This window comes from Schistocerca nitens, chromosome 2 (genome assembly GCF_023898315.1).
Source record: "Schistocerca nitens isolate TAMUIC-IGC-003100 chromosome 2, iqSchNite1.1, whole genome shotgun sequence".
Lineage (NCBI taxonomy): Eukaryota > Metazoa > Arthropoda > Insecta > Orthoptera > Acrididae > Schistocerca > Schistocerca nitens.
Window position 1 is genome coordinate 395489898 of NC_064615.1, and position 13376 is coordinate 395503273.

General features: G+C 42.0%; 1 protein-coding gene across 1 annotated transcript in view; it reads right to left on the reverse strand.

Moving 5' to 3' along the window:
• Positions 1 to 415: 415 nt before the first annotated feature.
• Positions 416 to 13376, reverse strand: part of LOC126236242 (ATP-binding cassette sub-family C member 4-like) — a 180777-nt gene continuing 167816 nt past the window's right edge. The window contains exons 23-25 of the mRNA XM_049945385.1: positions 9132 to 9261; positions 3210 to 3320; positions 416 to 1974 (exon numbers count right to left, since the gene is read on the reverse strand). Coding sequence (XP_049801342.1) covers positions 1948 to 1974; positions 3210 to 3320; positions 9132 to 9261 — 268 coding nt within the window. The 3' untranslated portion in view covers positions 416 to 1947. The remainder of the gene's footprint in view (positions 1975 to 3209; positions 3321 to 9131; positions 9262 to 13376) is intronic.

The window sequence follows — 13376 nt, forward strand, 5'->3', positions numbered from 1 at the left end:
TTTAGGAAAGTCGCTATTCCTAATAAAGAGAACTTACATTCGTAACATATTACCTCAGCACGTTAAAAACGTACTCAACATATTACTGAAAAGTATCTTCTTTATCTAACTTATTATTGGATGTTGCTGTGAAATTACGCAGCTGATACTCAATGGAGTATATGACGTATAAGTCATGAACGATATCCATTACTGGATGTTCTTCCGATGTGCGTAGCTATGACTGTTAATAAGAATGGTATTGTTTCGCTGAAAAATAAATGGAGATCGGTAAAATATATATCATGAAACATAGTAAAATTTCTCTTTATTTTTGTTTTTATTTAATGATTTATTTTGCATAAAAATTAACATGATGGTAATACAGATACTTCAATTAAAACATTATAAATTATTTAAATACAAAACAGTTGATTTTTACGAATGTATAAAAAGTACACAATACAGACATGAAAAAAATTGGAAGCGATTTTGACAGGAATTTGATGTAATCCATTTTAGATGTATGGCGGTATAATTTTGATTCTGTCTACATGTTGTGTTTTCTGCCTCGTTCGTTTAAAACTAATCAAATCTTGAAAAGATTTATTCGTTTGCTTAAATTCTGGTGTTTGCCAAATCAGTTTTCAGAAATTTCACTTTTATTTTGATATAACAATGAAATAGGAAATCAACACTGAGATTCTATTCCACGATTCAAGTTGGCCAGAGTGCCAGGAGTCGTTTTATTTCCTACGAATGACACGCAGAATTTTAAATGATTTCCATCAATTGGTCATTATTTCAAAACACAAATTAAATGTTCTGCTTGTCTCAGAGAAGCGAGAAACTTAAATGGATGCAGGTATAAGAAATAAATATTGGTGAATACCGAGTTTTATTCTCATTCAGATTCCACGTAAAAAGTTCCCCTTTCAGAGGTCGTTTTTGGAGGATAAAATGAAAGAAAGCGTATCAGACGAAAAGGAATACAATTTTTTAGGTTAGAACGATATTTGTCATCTTAAATGACCAGTGGTATTTTTACTAAGAAGAAAATGTGACAAGAGTAGCTGATAAGAATAGCTAGATCCGAATAAATTATTGCTTCCTCGTATTGTTACAGAAATATCGTACACTAACAGTAGAATGTGCATTATGACAAAATATGTGTCAAAGAGATGCTTATGCTAGATATAAACTCTGTTGGTTAAAAACTGGGTGATCCAGCTCTCATCGCTTTCTTGGAACATGGAAATATAATATGAACAGCCGATAGGAACAACGTAAACCTCAACTAGCTGTCTTCCATTCCTCTAGTGTTAAAACAGGTTTCAGTGACTGCAATAGTTAAACCGGTTGTATCAATATGCAGGAAATCGATTATCGTTTACTTTATACCTGCAAACGCGCTTTGAGTATGGAAAAGCTCTGTCGGAACCTCAACATTGTATTCCAGTCCTAAAATATGTCGTTATGTTTTATTATCCTCTAGTATCCAGTCGGCAATGTAGTCGTGAGTTATATTTGATAATCACGCAATAGAATTTCTATTCTGTAATGCTGTACGCAACACTACGACAGGAACACGGTCAGGTATCATACTACAAGCTATGCTAAAAGGACGAGAGACATAGGTGAATTGGTAGTGCCTTGTACGTCAATCACATACTTGTAAGTTCCCAACTAAAAGCTGAAAATCTAGACATTAAGTTTCTTCACACAGCAGTTCGTCTCTCCATTTTCTGTGGCCCAGGACCACTATCATAATTATATAAAAATTACACTTTTAGTTTAAACAGACCTCGGGAAATTATAAACAATATATTTGCAAAAATAAATTAAATATAGTACATTTGTACAATTTTGGCCGATTCCATTTGTTTTCAGCACTTTTCAGCATGCTAAATAAATCAATAAATGTCCATGGCAGGAGCATTTTAGACAGCCTGTTCTTCTGCAGCTTCCTTACAAGCGAATCGTACCGTGATAGCACTGGAAAAGAAAACGAAGTCATGAAATACATGTCCAATGCAAGATCGGATAGGTACACTACATTACATGTGGAGCAAGTCAATGGCGTTGTTCGATGACACACTGCAACAGATACACATACACGCATTAGGCTTTCGTATTTTTGCTGTGGCACATTGTCCCAGAAAAGCATTAAAAATAGCTGCAATCCTCCCGTTCTGAACAAGGTTTTCAGAAACCTTGACTTGTTGTACGGTGCACGCCGCAACTATAAGTCCGAGTTTTACAACAAGCCGAGTTCTCATATAACTGGATTTGTATGAGGGGGGAGGGGGGGGGGGGGATAGAGAGAGAGAGAGAGAGAGAGAGAGAGAGAGAGAGAGTAAGAGGTCCATGATTAAGGAATTTGTTGCTAGCGCACTCGAGCAGATGTAATTTCGATGGATTGCTCACGTGCTGCATGCGATATGAAAGCTATAAGAGTATCTCAGACCAGAGAGCAGTGTTATATGCAGTAAGAGCAGTGTCGGTAGCAGTAGGAGTAAGTAGTTGCTAGCAGTCGTGGGAATGAAGTTGGCTGGGCCGGTCGTGTGGAGTGATGGCGGAGCCTGAGCGTTGTAGTATAAGGTAAAAGCAGCCTCGCGCATATGTACTATTGTTATATCAAGTCTCATGTAAATGTTTTTAAAAAGAAATCTCTTAGTAATAATGTTTCCTATAAAAATTAAATTTTGACAATCATTCAACTCAATTTAAGGATTTTACTAATTTCTTCAATCCATGGTCATCCTGATTATTGTAAAGACAGTTGTTTCTTTTTATACATGACTAATCTATTGGCCAGCATTGCACTGGGCTGTGCCAGAAAAAATTATTATAAGAGCAGATATATATGCGTTATCCGGCGACCTTATTGAGGTGAGATTCGTCACATTGTATTATTGGTAGGTTACGCTAGAATATTAATTATAAATAATTATATTTTTACTGTTGGGAGGTTATTATATTTTCTCTGTGGGGAGGTTACAAGAGAGAGAGAGAGAGAGAGAGAGAGAGAGAGAGAGAGAAATAGAGAGAGAGAGAGAGAGAGGGGGGGGGGGGGGGGGAAGAAGAAGAAGAAGAAGAAGAAGAAGAAGAAGATGTGTACCGTACGGTCCAAGAAATTCCTTCCGTTGAAGTTAATAATAAATTTCTCAAGGAGATGCGAATTCAGGAGCATAAAAATTTCACTCTAATTCTGTGCTATTGCGGTTTACCTCTTCTGCGACTCTTCGCAGCTGTTCTGCCATGGACGGGCCGGTTTGCTGCACCATCTTGTAGAAGTATCCCTCCTTATTTTGTAACAGCAGGTGAGGATGGTCAAATTCCTGTGTGCAATAAAGTCATATGATACTTCCCTAATCAGAGCTTCCACTAAATTAACAGACTTTCATTACCTTCAGCTGCGTGAAAGGTAACATTTAAAAGCAATTAGCTGTGCAGACAAGGTAAATACTCTGACAGATGCGAAAACACGGGAGTAGTTTCACGATTTTCGCCGACAGAATTCGAGTCGTAGTACCTGGAGACATGTGTTGAGCCACCGACAGTTCATACTCTGTTGATTTAGCAACAATAACTGTCCATTTCTGTTAATGAATTTTTCAATAGAACAGTGAACACGAATTAACTAAAAATAAATTAATGAAGAACCATATGTGCATCACCATAAAGCCAGCTGCCGGTGTGTTTAGGAACATTCTGGTAGGTGTATGCGGGGTGTCACCGGCTGTGGGTCGACGGTTACATTTTCTCTAGTGTTTCGGCGGATATTTGCAATTTCTTCTTTGCAGTGTGTGGCTGGAATCAGCCCACGTGAATACTGCTCGTAAAGTCTTTAATGCGACGCCCATGTCGACAGAAAGAATCTGTTTACTTCCCGTTACGAGGAGAATGATTTTTAAGGTGGAATTTTACGTGCCCGTTTGATTGTGCAGTCCCATATTAGACTAGTGCGACATTCATTTTATCGACATGTGTTAACAGGGACAGTAAAACACGAAGAATAGCCAACGCTCTAGCAGCGACAGCACCGCTAGTAATTGCAGCCGGAGTTCTGGTTTATCTTCGTGTTTTACTGTCCTTGTTAGTACATACCGATAAAACAAGTCTCGCAGTAAACTAATCTGGGACCGCTCAATCGAGCTGGAACGTAAAATTTCGCTTTAAAAAATAATAATTTTGCTCTGAACGGCAAACAAACCGACTCTTTCTGTCGGTGCTGGACGTCACGTGTAAGACTTGATGAGCAGTATTTGTTTGGGCGGACTCCAACTACACATTGCAGATAAAGAAATTGCAAATATCTGTCAAAACACCAGAGAAAATGCCATTGACAACTTTGTATACGAGATGACTAAAAACTGTCAGCGGCTGCTGTGAGTAACATTCTCACCACACCGATGTGCATTTTGTCTTGTGTTCCGTGGTAATTAAGAGTTACGTTTTAATGGTGCTGTGAGGTGATGCAGAGTTAGAATTTACGACAAGTAAGTTGGTATCGTCTAATATCTATTACAAACCGCTGTTATCTATCGTTGGACGGTAGTTACTAGGAAGAATCAATCCCTAAACGAGACTGTTTCAGTTTCAGAGAATCCACACCGCAACAAATTCTTCATATCACCAATATGAGGGAAAATTCTTGAGGGTAAATTTAGATACCAGTTGCTCCTGATTAAGTAATGTCTCAGATACGAAACTTCCTAGAAGATTAAAACTGTGTGCTGGACCGAAACTCGAACTCGGGACCTTCGCTTTTTGCGGGAAAGTGCTCAACCGACTGTACTCCCCAAACACGACTAACGACTCGTCCTCATAGCTTCACTTCCGGCAGTATCTCGTCCCCTACTTTCTAAACTTCACAGAAGCTCTCCTGCAAGACTAGGACTCCTGAAAGGAAGGGTATTCCAGAGACATGACTTAGCTACACCCCGGGGTATGCTTCCATTACGAAATTTTCACTCTGCAGCGCAGTGTGTGCTGATATGGAACTTCCTGGTAGACTAAAACTGTGGGCCAGATAGAGACTCCATCTCGGGATTTTTCTATGGCTAAGCCATGTCTCCACAATATCCTTTCTTCCAGGAGTGTTAGTCTTACAACTTTCGCAGGAGATCTTCCGTGAAGTTTGGATTATAGGAGATGAGGTACTGCTGCAACTACAGCTGTGAGAAGGGCTTAGTTGGTAGCTCTCTCTCTTTGCCTCTGAAAGGCAAAGGTCCCCAGTTCGAGTCTCTGTCCGGAAAAGAGTTTTAATCTGTCAGAAAGACCACATAAGCGAATCCTTCGGCGCAGAAAGCAAATATTATTGAAGATCTCAGTTAGTTCTGAGCTTCATAAATGTGTACAGGGAACATTCGTTATGACACACCTGAGTGTTTGCTTATTAGCTTTGTAGAAGAACAAGATACCCCCATTGTAAATTTCTGAATTTCACACTAACTTAGCATTGTAAAAAAATTAAACTTACTGCTTTTAACTTAATATTTCGAACAGCAGAGTGGGGTTCACTACTAGTGAGTATGAACATTCACCGCCTCCCCCTTTTGTGCCAGCGGTACGGTGTTTTCCCTTGACGATTCCATTGTAGATAAATTCGACCACCACACGGATTAGAACACATCACAATTATCCGCCTCAATAGTCGAGCTCAATCACACTCCACCGATCTACACCTAGAGCAGAGGTTACCAAACTTTGCCTCTGACGTAACACTTTGAGAATCCTGGTATTCTGATGGAAGACCTTGTTTGTTTTGAAGGTGACATTTTTAAAAACGAGGAAATCTTGTTTTATTCAGTGATTACTGCAATTTTAAATTATAACTACTAACATAGAAATCATAACGAAAGTTTAAAAAGCAATTAGTATCGTCAAAATGTCGAAAAAAGCGCCATGTTATTAATAGTTTTCGCGGTGCACTTATTCACTTCCCGCGTAACACCAGTGTTCTGTGGGACACAGTTCCGAAATTCTGAGCTAGAGGTATGTAGTTTGAATCCTGGTGTGGAGAGGAAATTTAAAAGTTCATCAACAGTACATGACCGGCAATAGATAGAAGGTTGGTAGCGTAGAATGTGTACCAACGTTCGCGGTAATGAGTAAAACTATCCTTAGAAAGGAGCAAGCTATGAGGCAACACTGTGTTTCATCCTTCAACTTCTATCATAATCGAAAACAATAACAAAACAAACAAGACACTACACTATAAACGCACTCATCAGTCACCTTCACGAAACAGTTACACTCCTTTCATCCATATAGGCCAAATGGTGTCGACAAAATAAGCTTGAACCAGGACGTGAGCCGCACAAGCATGTATACTGCACACATCAAAAACAATTTTGCATTACCCCGATTCCCAGAGCTCCTGAAGATAGACGTTGACTGTGGATGTTGTATCACAGATACAGTCCCTTTGACTGTTCAGAGATGTCATTAAACCCGCCCAAAGATTTAAACAACCATGCGTGGGCAGCGCCTATTAGAAGGAGGGGGGGGGGGGTGATCCGACAGCCGATAAGTTCCAGTCATTCCACCAGGAAGGAGGTACACGGCACGTGTTGTCTGTTGTTCAACCATGCCTAGACGGTCAATACCGCGGTTCGATTGCGTCCGCATTGTTACTTTGTGCCAGGATGGGCCCTCAACAAGAGAAGTGTGCGGGCACCTCGGAGTGAACCGAAGCGATGTTCTTCGAATATGGAGGAGATACAGGGAGACAGAAACTGTCGATGACATGCCTCGCTCAGGCTGCCCAAGGGTTACTACTGCAGTGGTTGACCGCTACCGACGGATCATGTCTCGGAGAAACCCTAACAGGAACGCCATCATGTTGAATAATGCTTTTCCTGAAGCCACAGGACGGGGTGTTACGACTCAAACTGCGAGCAATAGGCTGAACGATGCGCAACTTCACTCCCGAGGTCCATCTTTGCAACCACGACACCACGCAGCGCGGTACAGATGGGCCCAACAACATGCCGAATGGACCGCTCAGGATTGGCATCACGTTCTCTTCACCTATGAGTATCACATATGCCTTCAACCAGACAAACGTCGGAGACGTGTTTAGAGGCAACCCGGTCAGGTTGAACGCCTTCGACACGCTGTCCAGCGACTGCAGCAAGGTGGAGATCCCTGCTGTTTTGGGGTGGCATTATGTGGGGCCGACGTACGCCGCTGGTGGTCATGGAAGGCGTCGTGACGGCTGTACGATACGTGAATGCCATCCTCCGACCGATAGTGCAAGTATATCGGCACCATAATGGCGACGCATTTGTCGTCATGGACAACAATTCGTACACCCGTCGTGCACATCTTGTGAATGACTCCCTTCAGGACAACGACATCGCTCGACTAGAAAGGCCACCATGTTCTTCAGACATAAAATCTATCGAACATGCCTGGGATATATTGAAAAGGGCTGTATATGGATACGTGACCCACCAACCACTCTGAGGGATCTACGCCGAATCGACGTTGAGGAGTGGGACAATCTGGATCAACAGCGCATTGATGATCTTCTGGATAGTATGCCTCGACGAATACCGCCAGGGATCAATGCAAGAGGACGTGCTACTGGGTATTAGAGGTACCGGTTTTACAGCAATCTGGACCACCACCTCTGAACGCCTCGCTGTGTGGTGGTACAAGATGCAATATGGTTTTCATGAGCAATAAGAAGGGCGGAAATGATGTTTATGTTGATCTCTGTTCAAATTTTCTGTACTGGTTCCGGAACTCTCGGAACCGAGGTGATGCTAAACTTTTTTTGATGTGTGTATATTTAATGTACCAGTATAGACTGAAGTAGAGATCTTCGTCCCAAGAGCTGAACGTTTCTGATACAGTTTATGTCTCTAGTAAATTCTGGTGAAAGTTATTAACTGAAAGACTTCACAGTGAAGAATGGCAAGGAAACCTATACGAGTTGGACAAAAATATGGAAACACCGCGAGAATTGCATGCTTGAACATAATACAGATATTAGGCAAGTTTGCAGGTTGCACTGTTTTATTTGACCACGAACAGTAGCTGTGCAATGTGCTCAATACGTTGAAAGTGTCAGTGGTGGTCAGAACAGTGTTCTGTGTGGTTGTGAGTGCACTAGGTCGGAGCTGAGTGAATTTGAACGTGGGGAAATTGTAGGTGCTCGTAACCAAGGTAGCCAAAGTGTTTGGTGTTTCAAGAGGAACCGTATTGAAGATTTATACCGCATCCGAGGAAAGCGGAAGAACATCATCAGGTAAGTGACAACACAAACGAAAGTGTATGCTGAGCGAGTGTGACAGACGGTCATTGAAGAGTACTGTGACGAAAAATAATGGGACGACATCTCCAAAAGTCATTGCAACACGAGCGGATTTCCATAAGTACGAAATTGCAGGGAGAGTTGGAATTTCAAAACATGTCATCATTAGTGTAGATGCCCGTAGCACGAAAACTTGGTGCCAGTGTCATAAAACCTGGACTATGGAGCAATGGAAGAAATTCATTTGGTCGGATGACTCTTGTTTCACACTGTTTCCAGCTTCTAGCTGAATTTACGTCCAAACACTGAAACGAGGCAGGAGACTGACGATGATTTGGGCAACTGTGTCGAGGTGTTCCATGGGCTCCAAGGTTATTCTGCGAGATCCAACTACAGCCAAGGATTATGTGACCATTTTCGCTGATGTCCATCCCACGGTATAATGTTTGTTGCCCGATTGTAATGCAGTGTTCCAAGATGGCAGGGCCGCTGTTCACACAGCTCACATCGTCCAGGATTGGTTTTGTGAGCACGAGCACGAATCGTCGCATCTTCCTTGACCTCCACAGTTACCAAATCTCAATATTAATGAGCCCTTGTGGTCTGCTTGGGAGAGAAGGGTGCATGAGTGCTATCCACCTCCATCGTCGATAACCAAACTTGCCACTATTTTGTAGGAACAATGCTATAAGATTCATTTCAAAACCGTACAGGGCCCGTATTTATCCAGTCCGTGACAACTGGTAGTTGTTTTCAGTTCCAACGGCTCTCCTACACAATATCGGGCATGGTAATGGATTGTGTTTTTGGTGTTTCCCTATTTTTCTCCACTTCCTGTATATCTCTAACATAAAACGTGATCGAGAAAAACACTTATACATACCACCATGCGACCAGCATCCATTACGAGCACCTTGTCGGAATCCATTATGGTATTGAGACGATGTGCCACTGTCAGTACCGTACAGTGCGCAAACTTGAGGCGAATGGTCTTCTGAATCAACGAATCAGTGCTGAAAAATGAATTGTTTGTTTAGTAGCAACAGAAGTGTAACTCCACATCAATAATTAAGTAAATAAATATCCAAATACATGTTACTTCTACATATACGTGATTACACTGCAGCTCACAATTAAGTGCTTGGTGGAGGGTTCATCGAACCATCTGTCAGATATTTCTCTACCTTTCCACTCTCTAACAGTACGCGGGAAAAATGATCATTTGTATCTGTGTAGGTGGGCGGCAACAAAATATTTTCACATTCTGAGGAGAAATTTGCTGATTGAAATTTCATGAGCACGTCCTGCCGCAACGGGAAACGCTTTTGTTTTAATGAGTGTCGCCCCAATTCGTGTATGCAGTAGACTCAAAAAGAACCTTAAGGCTTTGCTTTTTTTGTTTAATCGAATCCTGTAATATAATAACGTAACATACTAAGTTCAACTATATCACTATATTACTCGAATCTCCATAAGATATACAAATCACCACTAGATGCGTTGGTGATCATGACTGACTAAAGATCATGAACAATATATAAAAGATTAGTGATACCTATTAGAAACTTCTAACACGTTCAGTGGGCCCTGTATGACTAACAGTTTTAACAGAAGCACATGGATAAGAAAATGCCGTTTTCCTGACACAAGTACAACAAAATTAGACGATGTGTTTAAATTATCCGCTTTGGCAGAATCTTTGCACGGTTACTGCAGTTAGAATTACTAAAAGCAGAGCTCCAAATGAGTGAGTTAAGGAATGGAAAGTTACTTTCTCACATAGTCCCAGAAAAGTCTAATGGTGTTAAATTCGACGCTAGAGGAGGCCAAACAGTTAGACCATTTTTTCCACATCCAAATAACAAAGCTTTCGTCTGCAAGTTGCCTGACACCACGCACTAAGTACAGGACAGACAATTACCATTAGCAAAGAGAGACGGTTGTGATCACTCTTCAAAGCCAGGTAAAGTAATGAATTAGATTTTTCTTTAATCGTCGATTGTACGAGGACGTACGTTGCAAGTTTCGCGAAATGACCACAAAGAAAAAAATCAAAGAACTTATTCACGGAATGGGTAAATTTGGTGAAGGGGGAGAGAGAGGGGGGGGGGGGAAATTGGGTGAGGACTAGAGGCTGTGGTACCCGTCACACTGCAATATGATATGCGGAGTAGAGATATACTTGTTGATTTGGCTCTACTACTAGTCCTGGAAGTCTGTAATAAGATTCTAGGCCTATATAGTTAGAACGTGGGACAAAAACGTTAGCCTCCCCCTCCACAGGAAACATCGCGCAAATACTGTATAACATCGCCTATAGCGTTTAAAACGACCTCAGTTTGGCGAGAAAGGGTGTTCAGCTATGCCATAGCCATCTGAAGCCACCCACTGATGTTTAGATCCCTTAGGGCTACCAAATTGTGGAAATGATACATTTCACCCACTGTTCCAAAGAGTTCTACATACTGCATACGCGATTAAGATGGGATGCTTTAGTGGTGTGACTGAGATGCGGTAGGGTGTCTGAATGTTCTTCAAACCAGTAACGTCTCTGCGATGCCCTGTGAACACAGTTGTTCTCGTCTTGGAGGACGGGAGAATCCGCAGCGTCCTCATCACGAAGGTGTAGAAGAAAGGGAAACACATGGTCACCAAAGGTTTTAAAATAATTTTATTGGTTCAGGTACCATTAGCTTCGGAAGTGCAGCTAAATAAATTCCATTTGAGTCTCTGCTGGCAGTTGCTGCAGCTACGCAACCGAAATCTAATGGGTCATTCAACGCAGGGCGAAAACTGAAGATGGACGTCCTGATTCATCTTCATGGTAATCTGAATGAGCAGATCTAGGTAATTCTATGAGAAACCATCCAAACATCACGGAACCATCTCCGGCCTGTAAAGCGTCCACACAGCGGAGGTTAAACGCCTCTTTGAACCGTTGGTGCTGTAGATGCTTCGCATAATTTGAAAAAAGACAAAATCGCGACTTGTCTGACCACACTACACAACTCCAATTTCTGTGTTGTTTGGCCCGTTTAAGACACGCTGTCACTGTGTACTCGACTCGGAATGTCCATTTCATGTAGTTCCTTTCGCAATGTTCACTCATAAACTAGCTGACGGGTTTCACTGAGAGCAGACATTCCCGTCAGGTTTGAAAAATGGTTCAAATGGCTCTGAGCACTATGGCACTTAACATCTGAGATCATCAGTCCCCTATAACTTAGAAATACTTAAACCTAACTAACCTAAAGACATCACACACATCCATACCCGAGGCAGGATTCGAACCTGCGACCGTAGCGGTCGCGCGATTCCAGACTGAAGCGCCTAGAACCACTCGGCCACTCCGGCCGGCCAGTCAGGTTTGAAACCGCTTGTCACAAACAAGACGTGACACTTGTCTCTGGCCCATTCCAGTTAGGGACTTTTTCTAAAGAGTGTTATGTTGTGTTACAAGACTGCAAATGGTGCACCATTCCTTGTAGACATTGTAATAGTAAGCGTTGATATAATAAAAGATCTGTCAGTTTCATGGTGTGGATATGGGTACATCAAACACGACAACCCCTTTCTGCCATTCTGTCATATCCGAAACGTCTATCCACACAGTAACCTGATTCTACACAACTGACTGATACACACGCCACCTGATCAAAAGTATCGGCTCACCTATTAGTGGATGTTAATACACGGTGCCTCCACGCTTCGCCGTTATGACGACTCAAACGCCGCTGTGGACGCTTTAACTGAGTTGTCTGCATGTCTGTGGAGGAACAGCAAGCCATTCTTCCTCAATAGCCGAAACCACAGAAGATAATGACATCGGACGCTGGGTGTGGAGCAAAATCGATGTTCACACACATCCTAAAGCTGTTCCATTGAATTCAGCTCGGGACTTTGGGGAGGCTAGTGAATTTCAGGAATGTTATTGTCCAGAAATCATTGTCTGACCGATGTTACTTTATGATAGTTTGGATTGTCATGATATAATCACCATTCCTAGACTTTTCCTCTACTGTATGCAGTACGCAGTGCTGTAAAATGCTTTCAAATCCTTCTACAGTTTAGTGTTTCTGTTAACGTAGTAAATGTAAGACACCCTAACCGTGAAAAATACCCTCATACTATATCACCAAGTCCTCCGCACTTCACTGTTGCCGCTATACATGATGAGAGATCGTTCTCAGGGATTCGTCAAACCCAAACCCAGCCATGTGATTGCCATAGGGCATATCGTGAATCATAACTCGAAGTCGCTCGTTTCTAGTCATCCACTGTCCAATGGTGACGTTCTTTATTTTTTACACCACTTCAAGCGTCACCTAACACTGACAAAAGAAATGTGAAGTTTATGAGGAGCCGCTCGATCATTGTAGCCCATTCTTTTTAACTCATTAACACACACTCGTTGTGCTAACTGGACTGCAGGTAGCATTTTGGAGCCCACGATTAATTCCTTCCTCTGATTTCAAGCGATTTTTAAATAACTGTCCTCCGCAGTGCTGACACACCCTGTTCCTCAGACGCGAGGTCTCCCTTGGTCTTGGCTTAGCTGTGATTGTTCCTTCATGTTTCTACCGCACAATCGCTTGACCAACACTCGACTTTGGGAGCTTTAGAAGAGATGGAATGTCCGTGACGGAGCTGTTACTCGAGCAAGATTCGGTAACTAGTCGACGTTGGAAGTCACTGAGCTCTCCTGATCGATCCATTCTGCTGTTACTGCTTCTATAATGGCAAAACAATATTCTCTACCTTCTTTTATACTGGCCAGCCTGCCGTGACTTCTAAAGACCAATTCCGCTTTACATATGGGTATCTATATATGTTTGATCACGCAGTGTACACATCACTTCACTGCCATGACTTATGTCTGCGATGGATGGTCAAACGACTGGGTGGTACCAATTCCTCACTACCTACGGTACTCCAAAGAGACAAGCTTGTTATTCTGAGGGGATGACTAGTATTTTGGCGTTGGGTTTTTAATTTTTTTTTTTTTTTTTTTTTTTTTTTTTTTTTGGTCATCAGTCTACTGACTGGTTTGATGCGGCCCGCCACGAATTCCTTTCCTGTGCTAACCTCTTCATCTCAGAGTAGCACTTGCAACCTACGTCCTCAATTA